The sequence below is a fragment of the Suricata suricatta genome, chromosome 7 (genome assembly GCF_006229205.1).
Source record: "Suricata suricatta isolate VVHF042 chromosome 7, meerkat_22Aug2017_6uvM2_HiC, whole genome shotgun sequence".
Classification (NCBI taxonomy): Eukaryota; Metazoa; Chordata; class Mammalia; order Carnivora; family Herpestidae; genus Suricata; species Suricata suricatta.
In genome coordinates, this window is record NC_043706.1 from 36529995 (window position 1) to 36543414 (window position 13420).

The following is a 13420-nucleotide window of genomic DNA, read 5'->3' on the forward strand; positions in this document are numbered from 1 at the left end:
GGGGGCTGTCCATTTCCTGCTTTTGAAGAGGCCCCCTAACTCCCTTCCCGGAGGAGGAAGGGTCCAGGGCATATAAGGGGTCTCTCAGGGGTCTTCCATTTCCCAGACCTCTTCTCCATATGAGGAAATCCTGTTGTAACCTGGGGCTCTCGTGCTGCGGTAGATCCTTCCCTGCGTGTCCCATCTGGAGCCTTCTCTGCTTCTCAGCCTTGCCGCAGTCGTGTCCAGAACCACCCGGCCACTTACCGTCCTGCCTTGATGGCAGAGGTATAGGGGCAGAGCTTTGAAGTCCTTGATGAGGTTGGGCTGTGGATGGACTGGTCTAAATCTCTCCTCTGCTTCTGGCCAGAGACGTCATTGTCCGGCAGGTAAAAGGCTGGGGTTGCAGAGAACATTCCCAAAGGAGGCCAGGCCTCCATGAGCTCATCTGGAAATCTTCCTGGGATCTGCTGGCTCCCAGGCTGTGTTGGGAAACGTTCTTAAGACAGGCACCCAGAGGGGGTGAGGAGGTCAAAGGGTGCCCTGGCCACACTCAGGAGGGTGGCTGGGACATGCAAGAGCTCCTCAGCCTTGTTCACGGACAGCTCTAGAACTCTAGGTGAGGGGAACTGGCAGGCTTTGAGAGGCAGCCACCAGCTTCCTGAGGGCAGATACCCTCCAAAGTTCCTGCGCAGCCCCTCCTCTCACCTTGACCCTCCCCACCAGCCGCCCTGACGGGCTCTTGTCAGGCTTGGTCTGCCACATTGTAGCATTTTGGGCACTGGATAGGCAAGGGCCTCTCTGCTTGTCTAGTGTTTCCAGTGGGCTGAACACACATGGAGAGCAGGATCTTTTCACTGTTGTGTCCCCAGAGCCTGGCACTCTGCCTGACACACAGTAGGGGGCTGACAAATGCCCCTTATGTACCTATCAAATGAGGTGAAAATAAAGTCACCCTATGCTTACTGTACTGTATAAAGTCTCTGGGGCAGGATAGAGGGAGGGCATGATGGAGATTTGGCCACCGTGATCCATGCCTGGATTCAACTTTTCCAGGTCACATTGGGGGAGGGGCTTTGGGACAACAATGTGCATCTCACTCCACACATGTCTTTCGTCCTGTCCTACATCTTTTTTCAGTTACTTGCTTAAACATTCCTGTCTCCTTTGCTCTCTGGAGAGCTCCTGAGACCAGCCCTAGCGGGGAAGGGGGTGGGAGAAGACCTTGAACAGGAAGTCTAAAAGGCATATAGGGGTTAGGGGAAGTAGGAGGGGCTCCTGGGGCTGCTGGAGACCTCATGCAGAGATGGGGGTCTTCTGAGGTCTGGAGACTCCTTCCATCTCGGGGGCTCTCCCTTCCTTGAGGCTGAGTCCCCTGCTGAGCAGCCAGAGCTGGGAGCACCTGTGCAGAAGCAGGGGACCCAGTGGGAGGATCAACGCCAGCCATGCCAGGCCCAGGAGGATCCAGATGGCCGCCAGGCTCCGGTACACTGAGATGTAATGCTTGCTGGGGTCTGTACCTGGCAGGGAAGGGACTTGATAAATGCCAGGGATCTGAGGGCACAGCCACACCCCATCCCAAGTTCCACTGGGGTCTCCACCAATTTTCCCATAACAAGGATCTTCAGTGGAGGTCCCTGGGGGAAAGGGCGATGGGTCCCAGGCCACAGACATCTAAGGATGTTATGAGAATCCTCAGAAGCCTCACAAACCATTTTCTCCCCCAAATAACCAGGGACTACCTCCCCATCCCCTGAATCCTTGTGGCCCCCACTCTGAGAAATGTGACTGCCTTGCTCTCACCAACAACATAGTCTCCGAAGCCAATGGTGCTGAGAGTGATGAAGGCGAAGTAGAAGCCTTCGCCGAAGCTCCAGCCCTCCACGTGGCTGAAGACCATGGGCGGGAAGATGAGAATGACCAGCGTCCCCAGGGTCAGGAACAGAGTCAGGCCCAGGATCTGCAGCAGCTGGGAGTGAGAGAGTCTGTCTCTGAGTCCACTTGGAAGGCCCCCGAATTGGGTAGAGGGAGTATGCAAATCTGGGAGTGGAGCTGGGCCATAGCTATGTCCCTTCCTTGCCCTGCAGACCTTTGGAGTGGTGTTTGTATTCTGTGTGTGTGCTCTTGCCCGGGCCAGGAGTATATCTGGTCAGAGGGATTTCTTTACTGGATCAGGTTGGAATTTGGAGACTTTGGGCCCAGGGATCACGTTTAGATAGACCCGTCAGGGACTCAGATCCGGGACAGAGGATGGCCACTGAACTATCCCAGATTCCTCTGCACCCTTGCCATCCTTAGTGTGCTGGCTTTGCAAGGGGCTTGCCAAGCGGGTGGGTGATGAGGGTGTGCTGGGTGGCCTGGAGTTGCTTTCGACCGCGGGAAGAGGTGCTGGAGTTCTGTGATGGCCACAGAGATGTGCCGTCCAGAGTCCCCTTAAAAGAAGACCTTGTTGACCAGCCAGTCAGCCAGTAGCCTCTGGCTTGTGGCTCCTTCGAGATGATGTCAGCTACAGAGAAACAGAGAACTGCCTGGCCCATGGGCACACCCTTCCCAGGAAGGCCACTCTATGCCTGTTTGAAGCCAGGGTATATAGCCCTGTCCAATTCAGCTCCCTGTAGGACGACTCCCATGGCCACACATGCTGGAGAGATCTGAAGGGAGCTGGTCAAGTCTTTGTCCAGCCTGATCATGATTCAACTTCTCCCTCTGTCCAGCCCTTTCTTCCACAAGTTTCTACCCCTAAGACGCTCCCTGTCTCAGCATCAGCTTCTGTTTTCACCCCACAACAGATTGCACTGCAGCAGGGCCGTAAGGAGGAGGGGGCCCTACCTGGGAGCGCCTGGGCTGTTCCTCCCACCTCTCGAGGGTGGCCAGGTGGGCATGCAGCCCTGTGCCCAGGTGGTTGAGGAAGACCATGTTGAGCGGGATGCCCACCAGGGCATAGAAGACACAGAAGACCTGGCCTGCCTCCGTGCTGGGCGCCAGGTTGCCATATCCTGCAGGGGGAGGGGAGGAGTGTGCAAATATGGGGAAGAGAGAGTTCAGAACTGCCTCCCCCACAGACTCTAGGTGGTCGTCTTCCATCACCTCCGGGGGTGTAAGAGAAGCTCCTCTCTTTCCAAGAACATTCTCCCCACCCCCTGCTAGAATGATCTCTATTTGTAAGAATGCTGCTTGTCTATGAAAGGCCCATCTCCAATGACACTGCCTCTAGGAAGCCCTCCTGACTGCTACCTTCTTCCTCCCTACTTGGAGTGATTCCTCATAGTGCTTTGTGTCATTTCTGTCTGATTATCTACTTTGCCTTGTACTATTGTTTTTTGTGTGCTTATTATCTTATTGCTCTTTATGGGATCAGAAGCTCCTTGAGGGCTGAACTTGGATCTGATTCAAGTTTATACTCTCCCTTCCCCCACTCCATCTGCTTCAGATGTCACTTGAGCTCCAGGAAGGTGTGTGGAATTGACCTTAACTGAATGGATGAGGAGACCATGGTTATTGGAGGTCTGGGGTTGTCCCTGGGGGGTGTGAGGGGGCATAGCAGATGCTGTTGGTGTGCTGTCCCCTCAGAACAGCTGGGACATCACCTGCAGCTTGGGGGACAGCTCCTGTCCACCCAAATGGCTCTCTGCTCCAGGTCCCTGCCTTTCTCTGTACCTGAGACTGTGCATGGTCTGTGGGCAGGTTCGAACTAGAGTTCACACATCCGGGTCAGACCTCAACCATTGAGAGCAGGGGTTGGTAGATAAATAGCCTCATTTCCTCCCCTCTCATGGGCAATGTTTGGAGGCTGTGCTCTGCCTGTCCTCTCAGAGGGCCCCCGTGGGAGCAAGGACCCTGTTCACCAATGCAAACTTTGTTGCCCTTTCTCCTCTCTGCTCTACCTCCCCACTTCTCTACGTGTGCTTCCTGGAATCATCTCCTAGGTAAACCACAATGCTGGTCTCAGCATCTGCTCTCGGGAACCCCAACCAAGACAGGGACTTTGGGGAAGCCCTTCCCCACCCAGACCCTTTACCTATGGTGGTGACAACCGTGCCCGCAAAGAAGAAACTGCTGCCGAAGTCCCAGTTGCTGGGGTTGGTGGAGTTGCCTTTGGGGTTCACGCCCTTTACCCAGGCTTCCATGATGACCTGTTGAGGGGGCGTGGCATGGGGTGGGAGGAAGAGGCAGCTGATGGGACCTGCAGGGAGCTCTCCTGTCATCTCAATGATATTCTTAGATGGTCTTGTTTCCATTTTGTGGAAATGTAGGTAAATGCCTTGCCCAAGTCCACTGCTTGATCCACAGGCCGGGGCTGACTGAGTGTGGGCTGTAAACATGGGCTGGTGGAGGGAGACAGATGTAAGGAGGGTGCTCAAGGAGTGCTCCAGGTGGGAGATGGTGTCCGTGGCCAAGAGGGTGAGACGTAGATGTATTGCGAGGACCATAGGAGGATTCCAGGTCAGATGTTCCCAGAAAAGCTTAGATTTTGGGGACACAGGGAAGCCATGGGGCTGCCCTCCGCAGGGCTGATGGCCAGGACAGTGAACCCAGTTCTGGGGACTTCCAGGGGAGCGGGCAGCCTTGCTCTTTGCTGCCCCCTAGTGAGGCTCAGCCCTTGCCTACAAGAGACATTCCATCAGAGATGAGGGCAAAGGCCGTGTGTGTACGCAGTGGTGTTTCTGTCACAGGCAATGTGCATTGGAACTCTATACTCTATGTTGCATGCCTGTGCATGTGTGTTGAGTGCGTGTTTACAGATACTCAACCCTGGCAGGCTCAAGCCTAAGCCCCTCTGTCCCGAGGTCCAGCCCTGTTGGAGATGGGTAGTGATCCCTCCCAGTTCCCTCCCCTGTGACCATGCCTTGTCCCAGGCAGCAGCACAGTTTTGCCACTTGATAGAGCCCCCAAAGCTGGAGGAGTGCAGTGGGGGAGGGGGCCACTCCGGCCTCCAGTTCCTGTGGGAACTGTTTTCCCACTGGCTGGGTGAGTGTGCTCCTGGCCAGGCTGGGGGTGGCCCTGGTAGGCTGGGCCAGTCTGGGAGTCCTGACATGGGCTGTCTGCTTTTCTTCACTTTGGCAGAACTGGTCCCTTCACATGTGGACTTTGGTCTCCCTCCCATTCCCACACACCCAGAGAGGCCAGGACAGAACATTCTGGAACATGCTCATTCCCTAGAGACCCTCACACTTGGGAGCTGCTCTTGCTCTAGGCCCAGCTGTCTCCCACAGCCAACCTGAAGCACTCCGTGCTGCTGAGAAGGGGCCTTGATTCAGTGAGGGTGCTGAATGTGGGGCCCCCAGCGCGACCTCCCATCTTTCTGTAAGAATCCACACATGTAGGAAAAGTCAGACATGACCCCTGTGAACCAGGGCAAGGCCTTTTTCCTGTGGAAGCATTTCTAATACCGCTTCTGGTACTGTTAATGGCTTTTTCCTCTTGTGATTTTACCGGTAATGTGTGTTCTTCTGGAATCCTATCCCAGCATTCTTCCTGTCAGCCAGGCATCCCCTGGCAAGTGAGGGTCCTTCCCAAGGAGACAGGACAGGGGTGTCTTGGCTCCCCTTGGGAGGCCAGGGCCAGAGTGTTGTTATTCAGTGGTGGGGCGGGGGCTGCAGTCCAGCCTGTTGCCTCCCCCCTCTGTTTACGGAGCTAGTTAGATCCCAGCCACCCACCCTTCCCACCCCCGCTGGCTCTGGGGTTTCACCTCTAGCTCTAGGCTGAGGGCCTCCAGGGCTTCTGCCTTATCCCACGAGGTCTTGGGAGGCTCCGGAGCCCTTCTCAGTCTTAACAGGGGCGCTATGGCCCCAGCCCTGTGCTGCTGGAGAGCAAGGAAGCCTCGTTTCCTGGAAGAAAGGGCTTGGACTGGTCTCTCACATCTCTGGAAAGTTCTCTCTGACCACCCGACCCAACTCTCATCTTCTAAGTCAGCTGTTCTCCATCCTGAGGGCATGGACGTGGCCTGGAAGGCTTGTTAACAATAGGCTGCCAGTCCTGCTCCCAGAGCTCCTGACTTGGAGTGCCTGGGGTGGGGCGCGATGGTTGGCATTCTTAAAGGACGCCCGAGTGATGCAGATGCAGCGGGTCCAGGGGCCACACTTGAGGACTGCTGCTGCTCTAGGCTGTATCCTGCCCACCCCGTGCCCCCGCACTAATGCTAATTTGCGTGGCGAAGAGCAGCCGGCCAAGAGGTGAGTTCTGTCTCCAGCACTAAGCATGCAGCCTTGCCGACACTGCACCTGTCTGTGCCTCCGTGTCCACCTACCAGCTGGAGACAGCGATAGTAATAGGTCATTATAAGGAAACACGTATAAAATTCTTGGCTCCAGAGAATAGATCATGACCAGTCTAACCCTAGCATGATGGCCCTGTTCCCCACTGTTTTAGGCAGCTTGTAAATGCCTCACTAAGTGCCAACTATCATTCTGTTGACTGTGCACTTGTCTTATCCCTTTGTGGTGGATGCTGTCATTCACTGGCCCCCCTGGTCTCCAAGGCATTTGCAGCACCCCAGTTTTGCTGCGCTTCTGGGAGGGAGGGTGCTGGGGCTCCAGATATTGTACAGAGAAGCAGCAGGGGCCCAGATGGAGGGGACATGCTCTGTCACCAGCAAGAGCCCGCTGTGGATACCATGCCAGTGGAGCCGTCACCTTGGCCACTGCTCACCAGGTGGGGGAAGGCCAGCCTGGCGACTGCTCCTGACCTTTATTTTTGTCTCCCTCCCACAGCCCTCAAATGTGGTTGGCAGAGGGAAGTGAGGGGGAGAGGACAGAAGGATTAGCAGCCCCGGGGTTGGGGTAGCGGAAGTATGGCAAACGGGAGAAGGAAATTTGCACAGGGTTGATAACACTGACACACAGTTCACATTCACGCAGCAAGTGGCTGCTTAAAAAGTGCGTTTGATCTGCTGTGAATGTCTGCAGCACCTCAGAGATCATTTTCTCCCCTTTTAGATGAGGAAATTTGGGACCAAGGAGTTTAAGTGACCTGCTCAGGGTCACACAGCAATCCGGTTCTAGAGGTGGGGCCAGAATCCAGCACTAGGTCTCACTAGGTCTCCGTTCCTGCCCTACACTGCTTCCAAACAGAGCATCAACCTCCCAGCCCCAGGTGACAGCTCTGGATCTGCCGGAGAACCCCAGGCCTGCCCGGCCTCCCCCTCACCTGCACAAACTGCTCCAGGGCCTGCTGGTCCAGGCACGTGTAGTTCTCCAGGAAGCGTAGCTTCTCAAACTGGAACTGGTCCCTGGACTGGGCCTCCGCCTGCTTCTCCAGCAGCTGGAAGACAGTGGCGCCAAGCAGCAGGTAGCAGATGTAGGCCAGCAGCAGGGGCAGCAGCCGGCTACCCCAGCAGCCGCACAGCCTGGCGTGGGGCATGGCGTGGCCGGGACTCTGCCAGGGCTGTGGGGCTGCCCCTGAGAGGAGAGGGGGGAAGCACCCGGGGGACCCGTGCCCGGCCTCCTGCCTGCCTGGCCCTCCTCGTCCTCCTCGGCACAGGTGTCTGGAGGCTGGGGAGTCTGTTTGAACAGTGCGGCTCAGCGTGGCTGCACTAAGTGCCTCCAGTGCAAACAGGCCAGCCACCCCCAATCAGCCTTTTTGACCCTGGAGAGCACTAGTCGGTGGCATGGACCCCTCAAAGAGACCTATCAGCTCCTCGTGCGGTCCTCTTGTCTTCTCCTCTGTCTCCAAGTTGGATGGGTGTTTCTGGACAAAATCAGATGCTTTCCCTCTCATTCTGCCCAGGCCTGGATGGGCGCCTTCCATAGCCCCTGGCTTTTTACCCATGATGGATGGCTTCGGGTCCCCAAGCTGGGAAGGAACCAGGATGGGTGTGAATATGCCTTGTGCTCAGTTGCCTTGGCTACAGAATGGGGCTGGGAGGATTGACATGCCTATTGGGGGACCCGAGGATAATAAACTGGGTGACAAATCAGGGCAAAGCAAATAGACAAACAACAGCCTTGACCAAGAACAGTACTAGGGTTGATGCTGTTAACAAAGTTGTATGCATTTGCTTCATAGCTTTTGCTGATAGTTTTTTTTTTTTCTTTCTTGAAATCCTTATCAGGATACGATGTTGGTGAGATGTATGTGTGAGTAAAAAAGAAACTAAAAGTATATCCTGAGCTGAGATGTTAACAGTGGCTTTGCTCTGGAGAGTGGAATGGGGGGTATATTCCTGTCTTTATCTTCTTTGCTTGTGTGTGTATTTGCAATAGGTTTATTAAGACATAATTCACATGCCATTTGTTGATGCATTTAAAGTATACAGTTTTAGGGTTTTTAGTATTTTCAGAATCATGCAGCTATCCCCACAATCTTTTTCTAGAACATTTTCATCACCTTGGAAAGAAATCCCCAAGCACCCAGTCTGCCCCGTCAGCCTCTGGCAAAACCGTTAATCCACTTTCTCTCTCTAGATTTCTCTATGCTGACATTTAATAGAGATGCAGTCAGATTGTATGTGGCCTTTTGTGTCTGGCCTCTGTGTGTAATGTTTTTAAAGTTCATCCATGTTCTGGCACATGTCAGTACTTTATCTTTTTTTTAATGTTTATTTTTGAGAGAGAAAGAGAGCGAGCAAGCACAAGCAGGAGAAGGGCAGAGAGAGGAGGAGACAGAATCTGAAGCAGGCTTCAGGCTCTGAGCTGTTAGCACAGAGCCTGATGCAGGGCTCAAACCCACAAACCGTGAGATCATGACCTGAGCCGAAATTGGATGCTTAACTGACAGAGCCATCCAGCTGCCCCTACTTTATTCTTCTTTATGGCTGAATCATATTTTATTGCATGGATATACCAACATTTTATTTATCCATTCATCACTTGATAGATATTTGGGTTGTTTCCACTTTTCGGCTATCAGGAATAATGCTGCTATGAATAGCGTGGACACGTTTTGGTGGGGATGTATGTTTTCATGTCATGTGGAGTGGAGTTGCTGGTCATGTGGTCTTTCTATATGTCACTTTTTGAGGAACTGCCTGGCTGTTTTCCAAAGCAGCTGCACCATTGTACATTTGCACCTGCAGTGTGTGCGTGTCTTTCAAGTTCTCTGCTCACGTTTTCTGTGACAGCTGTGGCCGCAGATAGCACGAGCCATCTGCCCTTATCCTTACCCTCCTTCCCAGCTAGCAGAGCCCAAACCGTGTGCTTGTGAGCCTCAGGCAATGGAGCATGATCGGTCTAAGCCACCCTGATAATCCTGCCTCCTGCGCTCTGAGCTGGGTTCCCGGGAGCCGCCCCGAGAGGGGGATTTGTGTATGAGCAGCAGAATAAGCAAAGAGTGATAAGAATGTGGGGCAAGGGGTGCCTGGGTGGCTCAGTCGGTTGAGCCTCCGACTTCGGCTCAGGTCAGATCTCACGTTCGTGTGTTCGAGCCCCGCGTCAGGCTCTGTGCTGACAGCTAGCTCAGAGCCTGGAGCCTGCTTCCAGTTCTGTGTCTCCTTCTCTCTCTGCCCCTCCCCCTCTCATGCTCTGTCTCTCTCTGTGTCAAAAATAATAAATTTTAAAAAAACTATAAAAAAAAAGGATGTGGGGTGAGTAGGGTTAAACAAGAGACCACAGTCCCGGCTCAGCCTGGTTCGTGGAGAGTGCTGGTGGGTAATGCACACCCTGTTAGTCCCAGGTGGAGGCGGGGGAGCTGGCTTTCATAATCCCACACCAGCAGGTCCTTGGGCCATCTCTGGCACATAGCGGGCGAAGGGCTCTGGTAGGTGGTGGATGGTCCCCTGGAGTCCCGGGTCATTGGTAGGCCAGGCCATTGGAAGCAAAAACACATTAAAGAGGTGGTGAGGGGCATAGAAATGGAGAGGAGATCAGAGGATGGACAGCGTTCCTTGCACCCACTTTCCTGGCTCCCTTGCCAGGGAAGGCCATGACCCAGTAGCGGCCAACTGGATGTGCGCAGCGCCGGCTGTGGCGGTGCGGGGCCAGGCTGTTCTGTTCTGGGCCAGGGCTCAGCTGCAGCTGGGCCCACGGTTCCCCCTCTGTGTGCCCTGAATGCACGGACGGCTGGCCCTGCCCAGCCACCTTGTGTCCTTGAGGGAAAGGTCAAGAGGGTTGCAGAGATGCTCTACTGATTTTTCCACACACCTAACTCTGGATTTCAGAAATGTTAGAATCGTAAACCCTATTTGTTTAAGCCACTGTTAGGTATTCTGTTACTTCCCAATGGCTACACGAATTTTCGTCGTTGTTTTAATTGTTCAAGGTTTATTTGAGTTGGAAGAAACAGGAACACACTCCAGTTATCTGAAGTAATTGAAATGATTTGTGGAGGGAAGCCAGGAGCCACTAGGCTTCTGGAGCAACTGGGCCCATGTCTTCACTCCTACCCACGGGCTGTCCCTTCTCCCCACGCAGTGCACTTGTCCACTCTCCCCAGCCAGCCGGCTGTTCCCTCCCTGTGCTCTGTCCTGTCTCTGTGCCTCGGATTCTGCTCCAGGCCCCCCTTTGATTCTTTCTCTTGTACTTCTTGCCTCTGTGGTGAGGGGGATGTCAAGCGCATCTTTTTCACGTGGGTCCCTTCACAGGTGTCTGGACAGCCTTGAGTCAAGCAACACCTTCAGCTGCTCTGCCTGAGCCAGGGCGTGGGGGCATCACACCTATGGGTGTCCCTTGGAAGGAGCTATGAGGAGGCGGATACCGTGGCCTCTATGTCCAGGACAGGCCATGATGGTTTCCGTAATGAGAGTGAATGAGGGGGGTGGGATGCGGGGAGAATTTTTGTTCATTTTACCATGTCAAGTATGTGACCGATCAAGAGCGTGGTAGTGTCGTGGGGTTCCTAATCTAGCCTAAGGCCAGACACAACAACAAATACCAGGGTGTGGAGGTGCAGGCAGGATGTGGAGGCTACCCATGGGGAGCATCCGGCGTTGCAGCCAGTGCTGAAGGTGGCCGAGATGTCCTCTCTCTGAAGCACCTCACCCATCCCATGGTTTAGGGGGGTGCTTCCTGAGCCTTCTCTGCAATCCTGCTGGTTCTCAGCTCCCTGAGGCCACCTGTGGATCTCGAGCTGCCCTGTACAAGGCTCTTCTATACCCAGAGCTTTCCCAGACAGCTCCGTTCTGGGATGCGGGCTTGTCTCGGAGGAGGAAGGAAGCATCCAGACTCACAAAACTTACCCCTGACCAGACAACACAGTGTTGGCCACCATCTTATCATCACAGATTTGCTACCTCCTGGCCTTAAGCTAGGGTTGTAGTTACACCTGCAGAACCCTGTAATAATCAAATCCTATTTTATTGCCCTAGAGAAGCTCAATGTGTGAAGAGTTCTCTGTGTATCATTTAGAAAGCTCATCCACTGACGTCTGTGGGAAGCTCAGGCAGGTCTTAGTAACCCCTTCAGCCTGAGTAACCGCCATGGGTCTGGACACCATCCACAGGCAAGGGTTGTTGTTCCAAGGTGCAAGACAATGAAGGGAAGAGCATGGACTACCTGTGTGGGACAAAGGGGTGGGCACTGGGGGCCAGAGCTCTGTGTCTGACACGTTGGGGTGGAGGGAGGGCTGGGTTAGCCCTCAGCTAGAGCCCTCCCCCCACCAGGTCCACCAGGTCATGACACTGCATTCACTTACGGCCTACCTGTTGAGAACCTTCTGTGTGCCTGTTGTCCTCTCTGTCTGGCTGCTCACTCTCTCCCCTGCGGCTCCTTCCTCAGCTCTCCTCTGGTCGCGCCCCTCATCTTTTGTTCTCATGCTCACTTTTCATGGACCCCCAAAGACCTGACTAGAGTTTAGGATGGAGTCCTTCTCAGGAGTGCTTCCATTTTAGTGTGTGTGTGGGGTGCTTATGAAAACCCCAAGCCCACAGAGCCAAAGAGTGGTAACAAAATGGTGGAATTGGTGGATGGGGGTCAAGTCACGAGGTCTGTCCTCCAGGCACTCTGCACCCCAGAGGCGGCTCTCTCTGCCTTGACTCACTCACTACACGCCAATTGAACCCTCTGTGCTGGGGCCTGGTGCAGTGACTCCTTCGGTTGGCTGTGGCCTCACTTGTTCAGGTTTAGGAGAGAATCTGCCTCACCGTGAGGACCTTCCCTGCCCATCAAACGCTCCATCTCCCTGCCTGACACCTCCCCACGTGGGCACCGCTCCGCTGTGAGTGACAGACGGACACAGGGCATGATTTATAATCTCTTTCAGGGAATTATTGCTGCTAATGGGCAGAGCCAATTTGTGCTTCCCAAGTAGGGAGGGCAAAATCAATTAATGGAGAGTCTAACATGGCCAGGCCTGATGGCAGAGTGTGGCCTGACATCCGGCAAGTGATAAGGGACTTTCTGAGGCTGAACTAATAAGGAGATTGGAGGAAAAAGAAGAAAAACAAAACCCCTCTCAGATCAATTTCGTGTACAATGGGGAGAGAATGCAGAGTAAACAGAGCAGCTGGGCACGGGCCCCTTTCCGTCTGGATGAGCCCCGAGATAAGGAAAGGGACAGGCCGCCACCCCACCAACCAACATCGGTATTCGCTTAGGGAACCACTCAATAGACACATATCCGCACAAATGAAAAAGGGCACGTTCCAAACCGGAACCAGAGGGAGAAGATAAGGCCCACCTGCCCCGGGTACATCCCTTGCAGGGAAAAGGGCAAGCGGAGAAAAGGAGCTGTGGTTTCAGACCCTGCCCCCCAGAGCCCCCCTGACTGGCAGCACCATGGGGCCAGAGTGACAAGTTCTGCATGTGGTCGTCTGGGCTCCTGGATGTGTCCCCACAGTGAAGGGTGTGGGAGAGTGTCCTGTGGGGAGGCAGTGGGGGTACGGGTTTGTATAGGTCTCTGCTCTCGTGGCCGGAGAGCGTGACCTCAGGGAGGTCCAGTCCAACTGTGTGGACAGCAGAGAGGAGGGGAGGGGGAGGCTGAGGGGTGATTTGAGGGAAAGGCTTGAAACCAACAAACACACCTGGTATTGACCCTGTTCAGAGTTTCCTTTTTTTTTTTTTTTTTTTTTTTTAGCAGCAGGGTTCCTTTCTCACATGAACTCTTTCCTTGTGCCCCAGGATGAAGCACCGTGAAGAGAAGGGCTCTGGTTGAAGTTGGGGATGGGGCTCCCAGTTGGAGGGTTTGGATGCAAAAGCCCTCCTGACTTGTGATTCCGAAATAGATGCCCTTGCTGAAATTGGATTTACCTCAGAGCAGAGTCTGAGGCAAAATTTGGGTGTGAGTAGTTCATGTAGGAAGTGGTCCCAGGAAATGATCCCAAGAGAGTGGGGAGGAGAAACGGGGGGAGGAGGGCAGTCAATACAAGGTGAGTTTTTGAACAGATGTCTCCTGTGGGTACCTGGGGCTCCGCCCCACAGGGACCTCTGGGAGGCTGTGTGGGACACACTTCAGAGTTGACCTCCGGGGGGCAAGGAAGCTGGGGGAAGCTCCTGCCTCTCAGTAGTTGAGGATTATTCCAGGAGAGCTTAATTCTTGTGCTGCTGGCCTGCCCTTCCTATGGATGAACAGG

The 13420-nt window shown here is 54.2% G+C and overlaps 1 protein-coding gene across 3 annotated transcripts; it reads right to left on the bottom strand.

Annotated features, from left to right (window-relative positions):
- Window positions 1–203: 203 nt before the first annotated feature.
- On the bottom strand, window positions 204–7338 carry KCNK16 (potassium two pore domain channel subfamily K member 16). 3 transcript variants are annotated; one of them, XM_029945033.1, is made up of 6 exons: window positions 7126–7338; window positions 3998–4112; window positions 2809–2975; window positions 1783–1948; window positions 1357–1499; window positions 204–218 (listed from the first exon to the last, which is right to left on the bottom strand). In XM_029945033.1, exons 1-6 carry the CDS (start codon window positions 7336–7338, stop codon window positions 204–206), a joined length of 819 nt encoding a protein of 272 aa, XP_029800893.1. The 3 variants fall into 3 exon arrangements, with proteins under 3 accessions (XP_029800893.1, XP_029800894.1, XP_029800891.1); XM_029945034.1 differs by lacking the exon at window positions 1357–1499 and having other exon boundaries at window positions 204–220; XM_029945031.1 differs by lacking the exon at window positions 204–218 and having other exon boundaries at window positions 1276–1499.
- Window positions 7339–13420: the final 6082 nt, after the last annotated feature.

Coding starts and splice junctions, on each gene's coding strand:
- KCNK16 (XM_029945031.1), bottom strand. CDS start 7,338: ATGCCCCACGCCAGGCTGTGCGGCTGCTGGGGTAGCCGGCTGCTGCCC. Junction 1,949..2,808: donor AACAGCCCAGGCGCTCCCAG/GTAGGGCCCCCT, acceptor TCTCACTCCCAG/CTGCTGCAGATCCTGGGCCT. Junction 1,500..1,782: donor CTTCGGAGACTATGTTGTTG/GTGAGAGCAAGG, acceptor CTTCCCTGCCAG/GTACAGACCCCAGCAAGCAT.